The sequence below is a fragment of the Mus musculus genome, chromosome 3 (assembly GCF_000001635.26).
Source record: "Mus musculus strain C57BL/6J chromosome 3, GRCm38.p6 C57BL/6J".
In the NCBI taxonomy this organism is placed as follows: Eukaryota; Metazoa; Chordata; class Mammalia; order Rodentia; family Muridae; genus Mus; species Mus musculus.
Genome location: NC_000069.6, coordinates 58,576,226 through 58,593,820, shown reverse-complemented (window position 1 = coordinate 58,593,820; position 17,595 = coordinate 58,576,226). Strand labels below are relative to the sequence as shown.

The following is a 17,595-nucleotide window of genomic DNA, read 5'->3' as shown; positions in this document are numbered from 1 at the left end:
TAATGTTTATGCAGAAACTGAAAGGGCAGTCTGGGGAAGACACCGCAGGCACCGCGGTTAACAAAAGCAAAGCACCCTGCTAGCTTTGGTACAGAAGGCAAGGCTTTCAGTCTTCATTCTACATCTGAAACTACTTGTGTTTTTCTCTGAGATAGTTTCAAAGCTGGATCTGGCTGTTCATTCTGTTACGTAAATATTTACTGATTTCCACTTTTCTCAAAGAGGTGGAAGAGACAGGGAATCTCCCATTTCTGGGAAAGTTAAGTATTGGCTTAATTAAAAACCAAGTGATCTTTATTTTCTTCTAGAATTAATTACTTGCTGGTCAAGACAAGAAAAGTGGTCGTTTTCTCTTTAGATTTGGGTGTGTTAATACATACATTTCTCAGGAAAACTTAAGATGGGACAACGTATGTTATTCCTTTATGTTCCAGACAAGAATAAATCACAACACTGTCAATGGCTCAGTACTGTACCTGCAAATTATAAAGCTTAGGAAAACAACTTTAAGTTCTAAAACAGGTAAGATTTAGAGTCAGAAATAGGTGTTAAACAAACTGGTTGGCTTAAGATGCCCGAGAAAGCAAACACCATTCACTGGATGACAGCCTTTACAGTGCAGAATCCCCTCAACACATCTGCTACATAAAGTACACTAGGACAGAATCATTTTCACAAAGCAGGGTTCCTTTCACATTGGCTTATTTATTTCACAATGCCACAAAGAAGTCCCAAATCTTTACAATTCTTTACTTGCTTCTCATTTTTTAAAAAAGAAAAGCCCTAAATATCAAATCATGTTTTAAAAAATTTTAACTGAATTATTTAAGTTATGACAATGATAGAATGTGCCAGTCAGTCAAACTTCCAAACTACTAAAGCTCTGAAGTAAGAATGAACCATGACTGGAGCTCACCGCATTGCACAGCTGTTCAGGCTGAGCAGCTGTCACGAATGCGAGTGCACAGCCACTGCCACTCACACACTGAGAGCACGTGTTCTCTACATCTGACACGCTGAGGTAAAAGCCAGGTTTTACCAACTTTTTAATTAATGCAAAAAACCTTCCACAATAGCAACTGTGTTGAAAACACCAGTAAAATTAGCCAGCCTGCTGATACGTTGCGATCTTCTGATTAATGGAGCACAGACATTTTGTAACTATACAATTTATAAGCAACTAATAAACTTTGAAATGTTAGTAATATAATAAAGTTATAAATAGTTTACCATCTCCTTTCCCTTATATATTTTTATATTCATGCATCTCATTTATCTGTCTAGTAGACTATTAAATTCTGGATTTAAATATGACTAAGCATAAAATAAAACAGAGATGAGTGTGAATGTCTAAGCCAGTAAAAGCTATTAACTTGGAAACAAATTCAACCTAAGGCATACATGGAGAAAGTTAGATTTGACATTGTCCTTCATAGTTTGACCTGTCAAGTACACATGAACATCCATGGCTCAAATTATGAATGTCTATGTGCCATAAAGCTAACTGCATCACAAATGGAATGCCTATTACTTGAAGAAAGGCCCCTCCGATGTTAAACTTTGCAAGATGTGGAGTCTGAAGTGGTAGGCAACCATATTAGCAAGGTTTTAAGATCTAGTCAATATATACATATATATGGAACTTTCCGTTTAAATTACAATGTCTATTACCAAAAGAACCTAGGCTAGCAGTGCTATGATACTAGTCAAAAGGGTAACATTCCATCACTAGACTATCTTCCTGCTATCTGAAGATCACAGTAGATTCCACTTTAGGCTGTAAGAGGCATTGCCTGAATGCACTCAGTGTGTGTCCAGTAGTCAAGCTGCTCTCAACATCTAAGAGTCAGGTGGCATCAACATCAAGTCTCCCATTGCAGTTCCTTCCCTCAGCTCATAACTTCCACTCACAAGTCCAGGATTACATTTGGCTCTTCCACTTAATCCCTTTCTGTTGCCACAGCTGCTATGTAACTGCTATTCAAAATTATGCTCTATTTCTGAGAAATCATTCTTATTGTCTTTATCAACTCTAAATTTCTCTTTAGAACTCTGGAACAATATGAAAACATTAAAAATATTTTTAATTTTGTCTTTCAAATACAATAAAATTCTGATATATGATGTTAAGATAATTCAATTACTAGACAAATGATCTCTGTTTACATAATACACTTTGTAAAGAGGTTTCGCTGAATTTTTCTTTAGTGAGGTGAGTTTCAACCGTTCTAAAAACAGTAAATTAGCTCATTACTTATGTGTGAATCTAAAGTATGTTCTTTATGAGATTATCTGTAAGTCAAAAACAAAAAACTTAGGCAGATGGTTGTTAAAAATAATGCTAAGAGAGGCACTGAGCAGTAAACTTTCATTTAACTTAACATCTGCTCAGTTTAAATTAGTTTAGTATAAAGGGCCCATTAATTAATTCATTAGATTGGTCACGGCAAGACATTTGAACTACACAATAGGATTTTTAAAGTAGTTGGTTTTGCTGTTCTTGATAATCTTCCCCCACCCCACCCCACCCCCCCCCTCTCTCTCTCACACACACACACACACACACACACACACACACACACACACAGAGTAGAGTATTCTGGATATTGGATTTCCTCTCCATAATCCTGTATAATTTACTGTTCACAATCTGCAATGTTTTCAAAACTATGTATTAACCATGGCCAATTAGAGCTATCCGAGAACCTCTTAAAAATTATTTGGGAACTTCAGGTGTTGCCCCAAGAAAACTGATGTTTGACTATTTAAAAAAAAAATGAAAATTCATATAAAAACACAACCGACTTAACACACATGTTGAAAAAAACTCAAGTTATAACTCAATGCTGTGCTTTCTCACACATGACCAAGAAAAGAATTACAAGTAGTAATGCTGTGTCAAGAAGAAACTATGACCAGTGGGCTGGGGAAGCTACACAGGATCACTGCACTACATGTATGTGCAGAATTCAGCATGGGCCAGCATGGAAAACTGTCTTGCACTGAGGTTTTCCAAGAGGTACAACGAGCCTGCCAAGAAACATCTGGTCTGTACTAACAGCTTGCTGTCTTCAGTACAGGCCTTCATAATGTCAGTCACGCTGCTCTTGCAAAATCCCTTAGTGTCTGAAACAGATAGAAAAAAAGAATAGCGTATTTCAGTAGTCACTCTTATACAAACCCTTGGGAAGTGACCCACTGATGAGAATGGAATAGAGAACCGGCCCTCTTTACAGTTACACATTTGCTCATAAACCTTAACTATGTTAAAAATGATACACATGCTTAAGAACTAATTATTTGAAAGTGCGAAGAAGCTATGTATCTACAAACTGTAATAAAAACACATCAATTCTGACTACTAGAAAGTCAGAGTCTGAAAGACATATTTATCTGTTTCATTTTAAATAGGAAATTAAACTAGTATATAGCATATTCTAGCATCTGTGGTAAGATTAACAGGAATCAATAAATAGCTACTACATTGTTAAACTACTTACAAAAGAGTTTTCGGTGCTGATAGGTAGGGCTATGATCGATGATGTGGGATTGAATCCATATGCACATTGAGTTTCATTTCATTGTCAAGAATTTGAACAAGTTGTTGCATGGATGGAAGATGTCCAGATTCCAGCTTAGACCACACTGGCACATCTACAAAAATAAACAGCCAAGCCCCCAAACCCACCCCCAAAACACATTAAAGATGCTTCCACAATAGACATCAACCCCACAAATATTTATTGAGTTTCATGCACAATTAGCGATACAACAGTGTACTGCTTAGGGGGTTTTCACTGAAGCAAAAAAATTCCAAGGGCATTACAAGTCACCACAAAACTATACTTGGGATTAAAACCCGAGTGTTCCATCCACTACAGGAGCATAAATACCAGCCTCTCTTGCTGACTGGTCAGAAAAGAACATCAGTTAAACTAGATCAATAAAGAAAAAGATAAGTCACTAAGGTAGAGCAAAGGTTTGGAAGTAGAAAGGAGCACAGGCCTGAACAGGATGAACAAGGGAGTTCTACAAGAGGGACTGAAGAGGCATAGAAATTTAGATTAGGGTAAAAAAAAAAAAACTGCAACAACCAAGAAGGAAACATTTTACCTAAGGAATAGTGTTTGTAACATTCAACTTGCACAGCAACCTGCAAGCAGCGATGGGAACACATTTTAAAATTGGGTATAGTTGTGTTCAAATATAACTATTAGACAGGCAACAGGGTATGAAACACGGGACTCAAATTAGATTTTGCAGGACCTTTGCTCACACTGAATACACTGGCATTATCCTGAAAAAGAACCTGCTTAAGGAAGCTGTTTAGACACTCAAGTGTAACAAGGGAAGCTTCATTACGAAGGTTACTGTGGCCGCAATGATGGCACTCAGAACAAGTGCTAAGAGGATCCTGAGTTTTCCTCAGCCCCATTACATAGTCAGAGAACACATTTCTGTGAAATTCTCCTTGACGAAACTCCAGTGTTTTGTTATAAACATAAGAAGTTTGAGTTTCAAGTATTAATTTCATCCATTTAAAAATGGCCAGGCTTGGTAGTGCATGCATGCCCTTAATTCCAGCACTCAGAAAGCAGAGGCAGGTGGATCTCTGTGAGTTCAAAACTAGCCTGGTCCACAAAGCAAGTTCCAAGACACAGAGAAACCCTGTTTCAAAAAACAAACAACAACAACAAAAAATGTACAAGTTGTGGTTAAAGGTCTATTCATCAATCTACTTTTCAGAGACCATGTGAGGCCATGTAACATGGACTGGGGAGGGGGCACAGTGAAGATAGCAGAAGTAGATCTAAGCAATGTAGGACAAAGAATTTAGAGCATCTTAACTGTGGAATGGAGGGCTATCATAAGTTCCTACGAAATTAGATAGACAAATGATGAAACAATTAAATGAACAAAAACCCCAGAGGAGAACCAAAGCACACAGGGGAAGCAAAGGTAGCTAAAAGCTTATTTTGAAGTCGGTTGTTTAAGAGTCCCAGGTAAAGCAGTCAAAACAGGTGTAGAGTATACTAATGCTGTGCATTCAAGAATCAAACAGCTTTTACTTTAAACCCATGGAATAGAGACTATCAGCCAGAGAGTTAGCACATGAAAGCCAACTAATCCAGGAATCCTAAAACCTCAAGTAGCAGTAAAGATTCTTCAATTTCAATCATATAAACTCTTTTATATGAATATCAAAGAATTTTCTCATGAAAAATAAAAAGCCTACTGTTGTTAAGCTTGTAAAACTCATCACCAATGCACACTCCTCAGAACTTACCATTTAAAGTTATCTCAAATGCACCTGTTGACATACACTGGTTCTCAATCATGTTGCTCAGGAAGAAAACCATCATACATGCATAAACCTAGAAGTCAAACAGCACAATACAAATTCGTTTGTTTTGATATTCAGTTTCAACCTTAATAGTACTTTATTTTAATATACTTTAGATGTCCATATAAAAAGCTATCTCAGATTTAGATATCTACACATCAAGAAAAATTCACAGCTCTTTACATGTAAAAGAACACACACACAGCATTCACATTATATAAACATTTTCCAAAACATCTCCTCAATAACTGAAGTAAAAAATGCCAACTTAATAGTTCGCTTTACCAATTTTACATGTAGAATGTCCATATGCACAAGAGAGTACTGATGCAATCACCAACAACTCTGTCTATTACATACAACCTACTCATGGTGTTTTAAAAATCATTTTAAAACCATCTGTAGGTTTAGAGTGCCCCGGCATACAGAAGCACATTCATTCACCTTTCAAACTCAAAAACTACCCTTTTCAAAGAGAGCAGAGGCACTGTGCTTTTAACTAAGTGAACTTACTGGACTAAACGTTAGATATGGTGAAGATGTAAAAGGAAAGGTCTGTAAGAGAAAGGGCCTGCCTGCCTATTCTTTTTGAGCCAGGTGGTAGTTGATGCCACAGCTTTTTATAGGAACACAGAAGACATTGTCATAAAATCTCTATCTTTAACACTCTTGGCTCTTCCATGGCCAACCAGGAAGCCAATGCAATAAGCACATCGTGCTTTAGATACACAAATAAGGGCAGCAAGAATACTAGTAAGCACTCAGCTGCAAACCCACATCTGGCTAACAACGGGGTAGAAATATACTTCTCCTAGAGACACCTAAGGATGCTTATGTTAACAATGCTTGTCCTCCTGCCCCATCCGGGGATCCATACCACAATCAACCACCAAACGCAGACACAATTGCATACACCAGCAAGATTTTGCTGACAAGACCCTGACTCTTGTGAGGCTATGCCAGTGCCTGGCAAATACAAAGTGGATGCTCAGAGTCATCTATTGGATGGCTCACAGGGCCCCCAATGGAGGAGCTAGAGAAAGTACCCAAGGAGCCGAAGGGTTCTGCAGCCCTATAGGTGGAACAGCAATATGATGTGGGAGGAGACCTTGGTCTTGCAAAGATTATATGCCCCAATACAGGGGAATACCAGGGCCAGGAAGCGGGAGTGGGTGGGTTGGAGAGCAGGGCCGGGGGAGGATATAAGGGACTTTTGGGATATCATTTGAATTGTAAATGAAGAAAATATCTAATAAAAAAATAATTTAAAAAGTTAATATAGAAAAAATAAAACAAAAAACAATGCTTATTCTCGAAGAACCATATAGGAATCTGTTAAAGATATTGAGACTTGAACTAAAGGGCAAAGCTAGAGCACTCCCCAGAGAACCTTGCTTTATAAAGGAAGCAGCTATAAAATTAGCCCCATTTCCAATGATGGCGAGTGACTCCGGGGGGAAAAAGATTTTAAGTAAAAAGATAAGAAGATTAATTAGCCATGCAGGTAGCCTGTCCACCTGTCTGAATAACTAAGAAAAGCCAACACTGAGAAAGGCATAACTTCTGCTTTTTCTCCTTTCTCTACCCTAACTAAGCATGACCTCCTTAACACTTTGGACTTTCCATCAACATTTTGGGCTTTCTTACTCTTTCTCTAAAGCTTCCTCCCTACCATAAATATGGCTGCTGAGCAATCATGGGTCTGACCTCCATACCAGCTCAAAGGACACTCCTCCAGCCAGTTGCTGAGGTTTTACAGCTTGTTTCTCTATTGAATGCTAACTGTCCCCATGTAGGGCTACACAGACAAACCCTGTCTCAAAAACAAAACAAAAAAAGGGGAGAGGGTATGCTACAAAATTCTACAGATGAAAAAATTAGCACACAATTCCCAGCTATATTCATCTTTGCAGCAATTTGTCAAATAGCCTCCACGAACAGAGAAGTCAAAGGATAAATCCTAAGAGCTTCGATAACAAATGACTAGGAGCACATACCCATTAATACTACATTACTTGGTACAAAAGGCTGCATTACATGGAAATGCTCTGCTAGATATGGCTTGATATAAGTTATAATCAAAATCCAGTAACAAATAGATGTGTGCCTAGGTTTTACCTGAGAAACCAAAGGGTTATGATGATGAATGCCTTACAAGGTATTCAGCATTCTCTTTGCAAACTGAAGCCAAAGGCAGTTAAGGGCTTCCCCAGAGACAGAAAAATGCAAAAACATGTGACAGGTCAATCACTAACATGACAAAATAATCACAACAAACACACATGCACACACACAACCTCACACACACTCACTCTCCCAAGCACTAGCCCTCCCCACAACACACACACAGAGTCAGTCACTACAGCCTTAAAGGTCCACAGGCACCAAAGCCACATACCTTATTTTCTTGGCCCCACTGCCAGATGCTAGGAGCTTGCATGCCGAAAAAAGCAAAAGGATCTTTGCCAACAATTATTAAGCCTATTAATACTAGTTTGAAGACTGACAGGAAAGATGCTATGTGTCTATCAAAAGAAAAGAAACAAATTAATCAGAAATTAACAACTTCTTATCTATTTTGAAATTTAATAAAGTTTATGAAAAGACATTTTCTGCATATAAATTCTAAGTTACTAATTATATTAAATACAAGTATCCTAAGAAATGTGGGAGGCTTGGGGTATGGTTCAGTGGTAAGATGCATGCTCAGATAACAACTTGGGTTCAATCTTAGCCTAATTTCCCAACATAAATTACATAAAGAAATATATCTTTAAAAGTTTTCGGGGGCTGGCGAGATGGCTCAGTGGTTAAGAGCGCCGACTGCTCTTCTGAAGGTCCCGAGTTCAAATCCCAGCAACCACATGGTGGCTCACAACCATCCATAACGAAATCTGATGCCCTCTTCTGGAGTGTCTGAAGACAGCTACAGTGTACTTACATATAATAAATAAATCTTTAAAAAAAAAAAAAAAAAAAAAAAAAAGTTTTCATCCCGTGTATTATTTACAAAGTAGTATTCTCTGTATATTATTATAAGCAAATAAGACATTACAAGAACCAGCAAGGGTGACTAAATCTATTTACAAACTTCTAAGTTCCAAGATTCTCTTCACATTTCTGGAATTCACTCACCTATAAATTGGTTGAGGGAGATAATTCTCGCCTTCAATGCGGATGTCTGGATACCGCTGGCTGATAACCCGCATGTACTCCTCAAACACCCGCCGGTACCCTCAGGATACACTGCCGAGAAATAAAACGTTTCCATTAAGTATTCTTAATGTATCTAGACTTAAAGACAAGTAAACTCTACGAATTATTATCAGATTAAAATTTTTTCTCAAAATCCTTTAAAATTAATGACTGAACTCAACAACAGATACAGGGCAGGTTTTGTTTCTTCCTCCCTCCCAACCCCCCGCCCCATTTTATAAACTTTGTATGTTTATGCCCCAAAAACTCAACCAGTTATAACATTGCACTTCTAGCTTTGTGTTAGACAACAGCAAACACCAATTTACATATGCCTGCAGATTAAACCCTCACATCAACTGATCCTCTATAAAGACTACAGAAAATATTGACTAAAATACAAGTGGCAGAAACAGTTTAGAACTGCTTACATAAAGCCCTGGCTATGCACCTAAGGAGTTCAGAAAGTGACTCAAACAAAAAGGACCTGTGAGCGACCAATTAAGGAATCCAAAAATCTGAGAAGGCCTCTCTGACAGGTTTCTGATTTACGTCTGTATTTCCCTAATAGAATGTATATATTTTTCTCTTCTCAATCCCATTGAAAACGTTTTACTGTACATCCTTCAAAGATTCTGGTATTAAATATTACTTAATAGAGAGTAACTTTTTTTAAAATCCACATTCATTTCTAGAGAAACTGCAAGCTATCATCTGGTAGACGTGCATTTCTGGACATGAGCAATGATGGATCTCCTATAAGTAGGACCTTAACCCTCTGCCATGTGGGCTATGAAAATGGGAACAGAGGGGACAGAAGAAAATGGTAAGGAGAAATCAGATTTTTTTTCCCATAAACTATAAAGGCTTGAGATTTTGCTCCCTCCCTAGCTACTCTTCCCTTCCCCAACCCCTCCCTCCCTTCCTTTCCTTCCTTTTTTCTTCCTTAGGTGCTAGGGGCAAACCTAGAGCCTTCCTTGTGATAGGAAAGTACTCCACTGAGCTACACCCTTACTTAGCCTGCCCAAGTTTTACCCTTTAATTTGGAGGCATTGAGAGGTAGGGACTTGTAACAGGTTTGAGTTTAGTGTAAGTAGGTATGTGGCTACAATTAGCAATATAGTAGAAGAGAGAAGTAAAATAGTTGGTACCCAGTCAGACAACTAAACTGGAGAGTTGGAAAAGCATGTGGTCTTTGGGATAGCATGGTCAAGAGACATTTCTAGACTTCCTAAATCTAAACTTTCTAACTTCCTAAGTTTCCATAGGTTTCCAGTTTCATAGTATGCATGAATTCTCCCCAAATATACTGTCTCTGAAGCCTAGGTGCATGTACTACTGCTCATCAGTGCTCCCAGAGCCTACTGCATACTGATACCATGAGCACTGACATAGGTTCAATTCATTTAAAGGACTGTGAATTTGACAATCAGTTTTAACATGTTTTTCAGATAGAAGTATTTAGTCTACAGAAATAAACTGTAAAATGTCAGAGAAACTTTTCAAGTCTGCTTACTCTCCAATGAAATCTTCTAACCTTAAATTTACACTCTTCCTAAAACACTCTATTACAGCCAACAAATGCTCCATTTCTTGTCACATCTCATCTGTTTTCAAGTAAGAAACCTTGGATTTGCTTAACCTGTTCCTAAATCAACTATGTCACACGCAAATACAAAAAAAAAAAAACGTTTCCCATAAAAAGTCATGCTGGAGCCGGGCGGTAGTGGCGCACACCTTTAATCCCAGCACTTGGGAGGCAGAGGCAGGTGGATTTCTGAGTTCAAGGCCAGCCTGGTCTACAGAGTGAGTTCCAGGACAGCCAGGGCTACACAGAGAAACCCTGTCTCGAAAAACCAAAAAAAAAAAAAAAAAGTCATGCTGGTCCATATCCTAAGCCCAACCCTAAGCCAACTAAGTGTTCTGGTTATTGCATTTGGTTCACGCTAAGTCTCCCAACAGGTTGGTTAAAGTCTAATCTGAACCAACTTAAGAACTGCCAGCATGGAACCTCCCCTCAGTTGTCACAGAGCTCAGAACTTCCTGTGTGTCCCTGATATCACATTGCCGTCACATGCTTGCTTTGAGTGTTAGCAGTCTTGCTGATACCAATTATTACATTAGCTCCCATGAACTCACTGTTTTGTAAATACATGACTTTTTGAATTAGATTCTTTCCAAGGGGTAATAAATTCAGGACCTGAACTGGATCAAAAATCAATCTGGTCAAGATGATTCAGCAGGCAAAGGTGCTTGCTGCCAAGCCTGAGCCACATGACACAGGTGCCTGTGCAAGAGCAAACATCTGAATGTGTGTGCATGTGCAGGCACACACGCGAGCACACACTGTAATTAAAATTTTTTAAATTAAGCTAAAAAGCACACTGGGGTAAATACAGACTGTAAAAATGGCCTTTTAACGACAGACAAGACAGGAAGGTGGACACAAGTACAGCAACTACTTCCAAATCTTATTCTCTTTTGACTTCCCACAAGCCTGATCAAAGAAGCAAGCCCTAGAACCAAGCAACCCTGTGAGGTTTTGCCTTCCCTGCTTTAGACTTGAGCAGATTCAATAAGGGTGGTCTCAGACTAATACACGGCAGAGCATGATTGGAGACCAAGTTATGCCAGCCCATTAACAAACACATCTAATTCCACTGTCCAGTTTACTCAAAGGTCAATGAAGGCAAGGATTTTCCATGGAAGGACAGATGCACATAAAGACTGTTATGGGCCACTGAGATGGCTCAACAGGGAAAAGTCATTCTCACAAAAGCCTGGTGACCTGTGCCCAATTCCTGCAACCCATGATAAGGACAGCCAGCGCTCTAAGGCTGTTCTGACCTCCACACGTGCGGGCTCATGAACGAAGTCAGGAAATGTGCTCTCCAACTAGCAACAGTGCAAGTCCATCAACTTCCTTTGACACAGCATTCACTCTGGGCTAATTATAATACCTGTACTATCCAACTCTCTCTGCATTTTGAAGATAACCATGTAAAAGTGACACAGAGTATGTATGAAAATTATTATCCCTATTACTAGAAAAATAACAGTACTTTAAATGAGTACAGTTCTTAGTCTCCTGAAGGAGTTTCCAATCTAATTTGAGAGAGACAAATACACAGTAGTCTCTGGAGAACAATTATAAGGTAACACACAAGCAAGTCCATGAAGCAGCCCATAAATCAAACACGTGTGAAAGTGAAAATATAGCTGTAATTTCACGGTTGTGTATAACTTCCTACCACTCTTTTCTCAGGACATAAACTATCTGGCTTCTATCCTTTTAAAAATCATCTCTACCCTTGTCTCTTTATCAGCAAAATTGGCAATCATAAACACGGACTCAGGCACCGAACATTACGGCTGATCTGAGCAGTAAAGTTACAACATGAAGGTAACTCCACATAGAATATACAACCACCTTCCGCATGAACTGGTCAAAGAGAAAGAGACCTACACACAAGGCAGAGCCTGCCTGTGAGCAGCAGATGCTAAGTTTAACAGAAGTTCTGTGACATCTGAAAACAAACACTGTGGTACCAGGCCACAGAACACTGGCAAAGCACCAGACTTTGTTTTCATCCTTACAGCAACCACTACTGGAGTCTAACCTCAGATACTCCCCGCTTCTCATGTTCCTCTACCAGTCAAGATTACCTACAACATTAAACTACTACTGTGCTGGGAAAACACTAGGTCAGAATAGTTCCCCAATCTTTCTCCCTTTGGATCAGGGTCTCACAGTAAGCTGCCTAGGCTGTCTTCACACTTGCCTATACACTGGGATGGGATGTATGTGCCATCACAGCTAGCCTAAAAATGTTTAAAACAGTCTCTAGTACATAGCCTCTATCAAATTCTAATTCAAAGTCTGAAACCACATAAATTCACATCAATGGAGCACACTCAACACTAACAATGACTGTGACTAATGGATGATCTGGAAGAAAAAACTGTGAGAGAAACAGAAAGACCAAAATTAAGAAAAATTACCTAAAGTTTGCTTCTGGAAAACTACTTGAAACTTCACAGAGCTAAGGCTTAAGAGAGACTGGATAGCTATACTCACCTCTGCAAAGCGCCCCATCCCTAGGATTCTATATCCCAACAGAGGGTTGTTTTGTAAAGATTTATTTATGTATGTATGAGTGTTCTGTCTGTATGCAAGAGGACTTCAGATGCCATTACAGATGGCTGGGAGCCACCATGTGGTTGCTGAGAACTGAACTCGGAAGAGTAATCAGTGCTCTTAACCAGAGCCCTATCTGCAGCGGCAGATGTTAATCCCAGCACTCGGGAGGCAGAGGCAGGCGGATTTCTGAGTTCGAGGCCAGCCTGGTCTACAAAGTTCCAGGACAGCCAGGGCTATAGAGAGAAGCCCTGTCTCGAAAAACCAAACCAAACCAAAAAAAAAAAAAAAAAAAAAAAAACTTTCCCTATATCTCTTAACAGAATTGCAATTTTATGTGCTTGTTTGGTTTTGCCTATAAAAAAAACTCAACAGCACAGAATTTAATTCTGTGCAACACAAATATTAGAGTAGGCTCAGAAATACTAAAGTAAGCCGGGCGTGGTGGCGCACGCCTTTAGTCCTAGCACTCGGGAGGCAGAGGCAGGCGGATTTCTGAGTTCGAGGCCAGCCTAGTCTACAAAGTGAGTTCCAGGACAGCCAGGACTACACAGAGAAACCCTGTCTCAAAAACACCAAAAAAAAAAAAAAAAGAAAAGAAAAAAGAAAAGAAATACTAAAGTATGTAAATACCAAGTGTCAATTAACCAATATGATCCACAATGTCTCCACTTCAGCATTTTGCTAGTTTTTTTATTTTTTTCCTTTTTTTTTTTTTGGTTTTTCGAGACAGGGTTTCTCTGTATAGTCTTGGCTGTCCTGGAACTCACTTTGTAGACCAGGCTGGCCTCTAACTTAGAAATCCGCCTGTCTCTGCCTCCCAAGTGCTGGGATTAAAGGCGTGCGCCGCCACTGCCCGGCTCATTTTGCTAGTCTTGATCAGTATCAAAAAGTTTTGGATTTATATAAGTCAATTTTGGTCTTTAAAAAGATTTTTAAATTATCTGTATTTATAGAGAAGGAGGGAGTGTGATACATATATATATATACATATATAGCTGCCCGTGGAAGTCAGAGCCATCAGCAATCACTGGAGGTGGAGTTCCTGGAAGCTATAAACTGCCTGACATGGAAGCTGGGAACTTGGGCAGCAGCAGCAAGCTCTCAACTGCTGAGCATCTCAAGGCCCTCAAGTTCATGCTCAATTTCTTTCTATCCTACTATGAAAGCAAAGGCTGAGACAGCATACATTTAAATAAAAGTCTATTTTTTAAAGATTTATTTATTTATTTTTATGTATATGAGTACTCTGTAGCTGTCTTTAGACACACCATAAGAGGGCATCAGATCCCATTACAGATGGTTGTAAGCCACCATGTGGTTGCTGAGATTTGAACTCAGGGCCTCTTGAAGAGCAGTCAGTGCTCAAGCGCTGAGCCAGCTCTCCAGCCCAAAATCTATTTTCCTAATGCAAGCTTCAGTTAGTTCAGAAAAACTGCAAGCAGGAGCTAGCTATCCTAGAATTATAGCCATAATTAAATTGCTAATTTGAAAATTCAGCATATTTTAATTTTCTGAAGGGTTAACTTCATATAATCTACTATTCTCAGTAATTCAATTGTCTAATGCTCAAGGGAGTATCAACTGTAAAGAGTAATAGTAACCTCTTTAAACTGTAGCAAATGCATATCTGAGTAGATTGTTAAATCATGTGTTCTTAGAGAAAATAAAGACCCATTGTGCCTATGGGCAGCTCCCTGAATACACTACTAACCCATATAAGCCAGAGGAAGGAAAGTGAGACAGGACTTCAAGCCAAGGTCTGATCAGTGAATTTCCTTTTTAACATTCAATATTTAAACATCAAAATACTCAGTTATGAAATCAGTAACACCAAGAGAATTGCACTGTGAAATCTTTAGCTACTGTGTTCCTTAGTATATGCTCAGTCCAGGGAGTACTATCAGAAGGTGTGTCTCTGTGGGTGTGGGCTTTAAGACCCTCATCCTTGCTGCTCAGAAGTATTCTGCTAGCAGCCTTCAGATGAAGAATAAACTCTCAGCTCCTCCTGCACCATACCTGCCTGGATGCTGCCATGTTCCCGTTTTGATGATAATGGACTGAACCTCTCTGAACTTGTAAGCCAGCCCTAATTAAATGTTGTTCTTATAAGTGTTGCTTTGGGGCCGCGTGATGTTGGTACAGGCCTTTAATCCCAGCACTTCGGAAGCAGACAGAGGCAGGCAGACTTCTGAGTTCAAGGCCAGCCTGGTCTACATGAGTTCCAGGACAGCCAGGTCTATACCGAGAAACCCTGTCTTGGGGGAAAAAAAAAAGTTGTCTTGGTCATGGTGTCTGTTCACAGCAGTAAAACCCTAGCTAAGACGGCCACTGACACAGCAGATACTGAATGAACAGTTGTTGGAAAGGCACGAGAACACAGAACTTGGTCATAAGCTGCATCTCTTTCACACTCAATTCCATTATGCATTGTGTTGCTATTCTGTTCTATTAGCAACGGCAAAAGTGGTAACACACCAAAAGGTAGGCATGCTGAGCTATGGCAAACATTACCTGAAAAAACGTATTACAATAAATATAAAACACAAGACTCGCTGAAATGAACTTCAGAACTGTTAAGCTGATTAAAAACAAACAAAAAACCCTAAGTTTTATGTCACTGAAATTTCAGATTTGTTTTTTCTCATGTGTTTATGTTCAACTATATTAGTTTCTTCTCTCTTCCCAAACTTTTAAGTCAAAACCAGAAGCCTAATATTCTTTTCTATGAATATTAATCTCTAGGGAATAACAACAAGCTAAAATTAACAACTTGGTATGGCATTATAATAAAGCTATATCTGGTATATATATATTCTAAAACATCAAAGGGCTTGGGATGATGATAAAACAAATGTTTGACATTTTAAACAAATCTGTCCCTAAAGTACATAGAACTACTAAACATCAAAGGTTCGACTACAGCAATTAAGGGTTTTTAAAAGCTTAGTATTTAAAAGCTCGCTGTCCCTTCCGTTTGCTGTTTTTGTTATGGGTTTTGTCATGTTGTTTTTTGAGACAAAGACTGGGGTAGCTCCAGTTAGCCTTGATGTAGGTAGTCAGAGATAATCTTGAATATTTGATCCTTCAAACTCCACTGAGATTTCAGGTGTCACCTTAAGGAAAATGCACATGGTAAAACTATAACAAAAGTCCAAATACTGCATCGCAGTAGATGCAGTAGATTTGGAAATACGACCTGAGTTCAATCGCTCACATGATAGAAGAAAAAAAAAGTCTTTTTAAACCTAGTTAAATCCTAACCAACACATTAACTATATATAGTCAGCTGGTAAAACAGTTACCACCTTCTTTAAAAAAAAAAAATGAGGAGCTGTGGGTGTTGGTCAGTGGAACAGCAGCTATCTGTGATGTAATAAATATCAGGCATCGAGTAGTAAAGGTCCCAGTGACTTGCTTGTAACCAGAAATAAGTCACCAATTCTCACTCCAAAATTAACATCTCCCCGTCTTATTTTCTGATTCTCTGGTTTAAATGCCACATTTTTTTTTAATTTTTGCTTCGTCTTCAGTGATTAAGCAAAATGATTAAGTAAATATCTAAACAAGACTGATGATACAGGTTTTTAAAAGTCGGCGTTAAATGAATTCTCCCCAATAACAATACTGAAAAGTATCCAAAAGAATTATTAATCTGACACCCCATCCTGAGAAAACATCTTTTGAGGTTTCACTTTCCCCGGTCTTTTTTTTTTTTTTTTTTAATCGGAGCTTTTCAAAGCTTCCTCAACCCCCTGCTACCTTAGTAAAATGGATCCCTGTCCTGCTTTTAATGATCAACTAATCAGCAACAAAGTCCAACTAACCGACGCCGAAAACTGACGGGCTCCGTTCCTTTTTCTATGAATGAACAAGATCTTTAAACGGGGAAAGCTGCCGGGGAGGCGTGCGGGTGCCGCGGAGACCGAGCGGAGCTGCGGTTTCTAGGAGCGGCTGGCTCCACCTCGCGTCCCGGCCCGGCCACCGGCGCTCAGCGACGCCGAGCCGCGCCGCCCTCGCCTCGCAGGCGGCCGCCTCGGAAAGGCCAGCCGCCCCACGGCAGCACTCCAGAGAGAGCCGAGGGCCGGGGGCTGCGCCCGGAAGGGAAGCGGAGGCCCGCCGAAGCGCCCCGACTCCGGGCCGCCCGTACGGAAGGCGCCGGCGCCGCGCTCTCCAGCCGGCCAAGAAGCAGGCAGCTAGGCCACGAAGCCGGGACCTCGGGTAGCGCACAGCCCCGGCAGGACGGCCGGGGGTGGCCGCGCGTACTCACCAAATCTGGAACTTGAGCAGCGGCCCGGTGGCGTACTGCATCTTTAATCTCTTGCTGGGCACGCCGCCCAGGTTGGCAGAGGCCTCGCTGCGGACCACCGCCGACGCCGCCACCAGCAGAAGCAGCAGGAGCCTCATCGTAATTGAGACAGCCGCTCCGGCCGCCTTCAGACCCAGACTGCAGCCCAAAACCTAGCCACGAACTGCTCCCCACTGCGCAGGCGCGCTCCGCCAAGGTCGGCGAGGGAAGCCGGAATGCGCATGCGCAGCCAGAGCCTGCGCCCGTTCTGGGAAGGAGAGCTGACCCTGTTTCTCCACTTGATCCACCACCATCTTGGATGTGTGCATACATCCTGACAGGGTACCAGGGAGAAAGGGCGAATTTTTGTTAGTGAGATATAAAAGGGGCCCGTAATTGTTGCTCTTGGCAGGTATGAATTCTACATCCCTTTTTTGTTTTTAGAGATTCTCATATAACCCAGACTGAAGCCAGTTATAGACTTGAATACCTGATTCTCCTGCCTCCAAATTAGCATCATCATTATATCGGCTGATCATTATTTATACATGCTAGACATGGACTGCACTACTGAGCTACATTCCTAGCTCTTTTACATCCAAGGGAACACCCAAATGTATTTAATAGTAT

The 17,595-nt window shown here is 40.2% G+C and overlaps 1 protein-coding gene across 1 annotated transcript; it reads right to left on the bottom strand.

Annotated features, from left to right (window-relative positions):
• Window positions 1-276: 276 nt before the first annotated feature.
• Selenot (selenoprotein T) lies at window positions 277-17,185 on the bottom strand. The gene is made up of 6 exons (NM_001040396.3): window positions 16,948-17,185; window positions 8,480-8,590; window positions 7,743-7,869; window positions 5,288-5,375; window positions 3,501-3,654; window positions 277-3,126 (listed from the first exon to the last, which is right to left on the bottom strand). The coding sequence occupies exons 1-5, from the start codon at window positions 17,082-17,084 to the stop codon at window positions 3,530-3,532; spliced, it is 588 nt and encodes a 195-aa protein (NP_001035486.2). The 5' UTR covers window positions 17,085-17,185; the 3' UTR covers window positions 277-3,126; window positions 3,501-3,529.
• Between the last annotated feature and the right edge of the window lie 410 nt (window positions 17,186-17,595).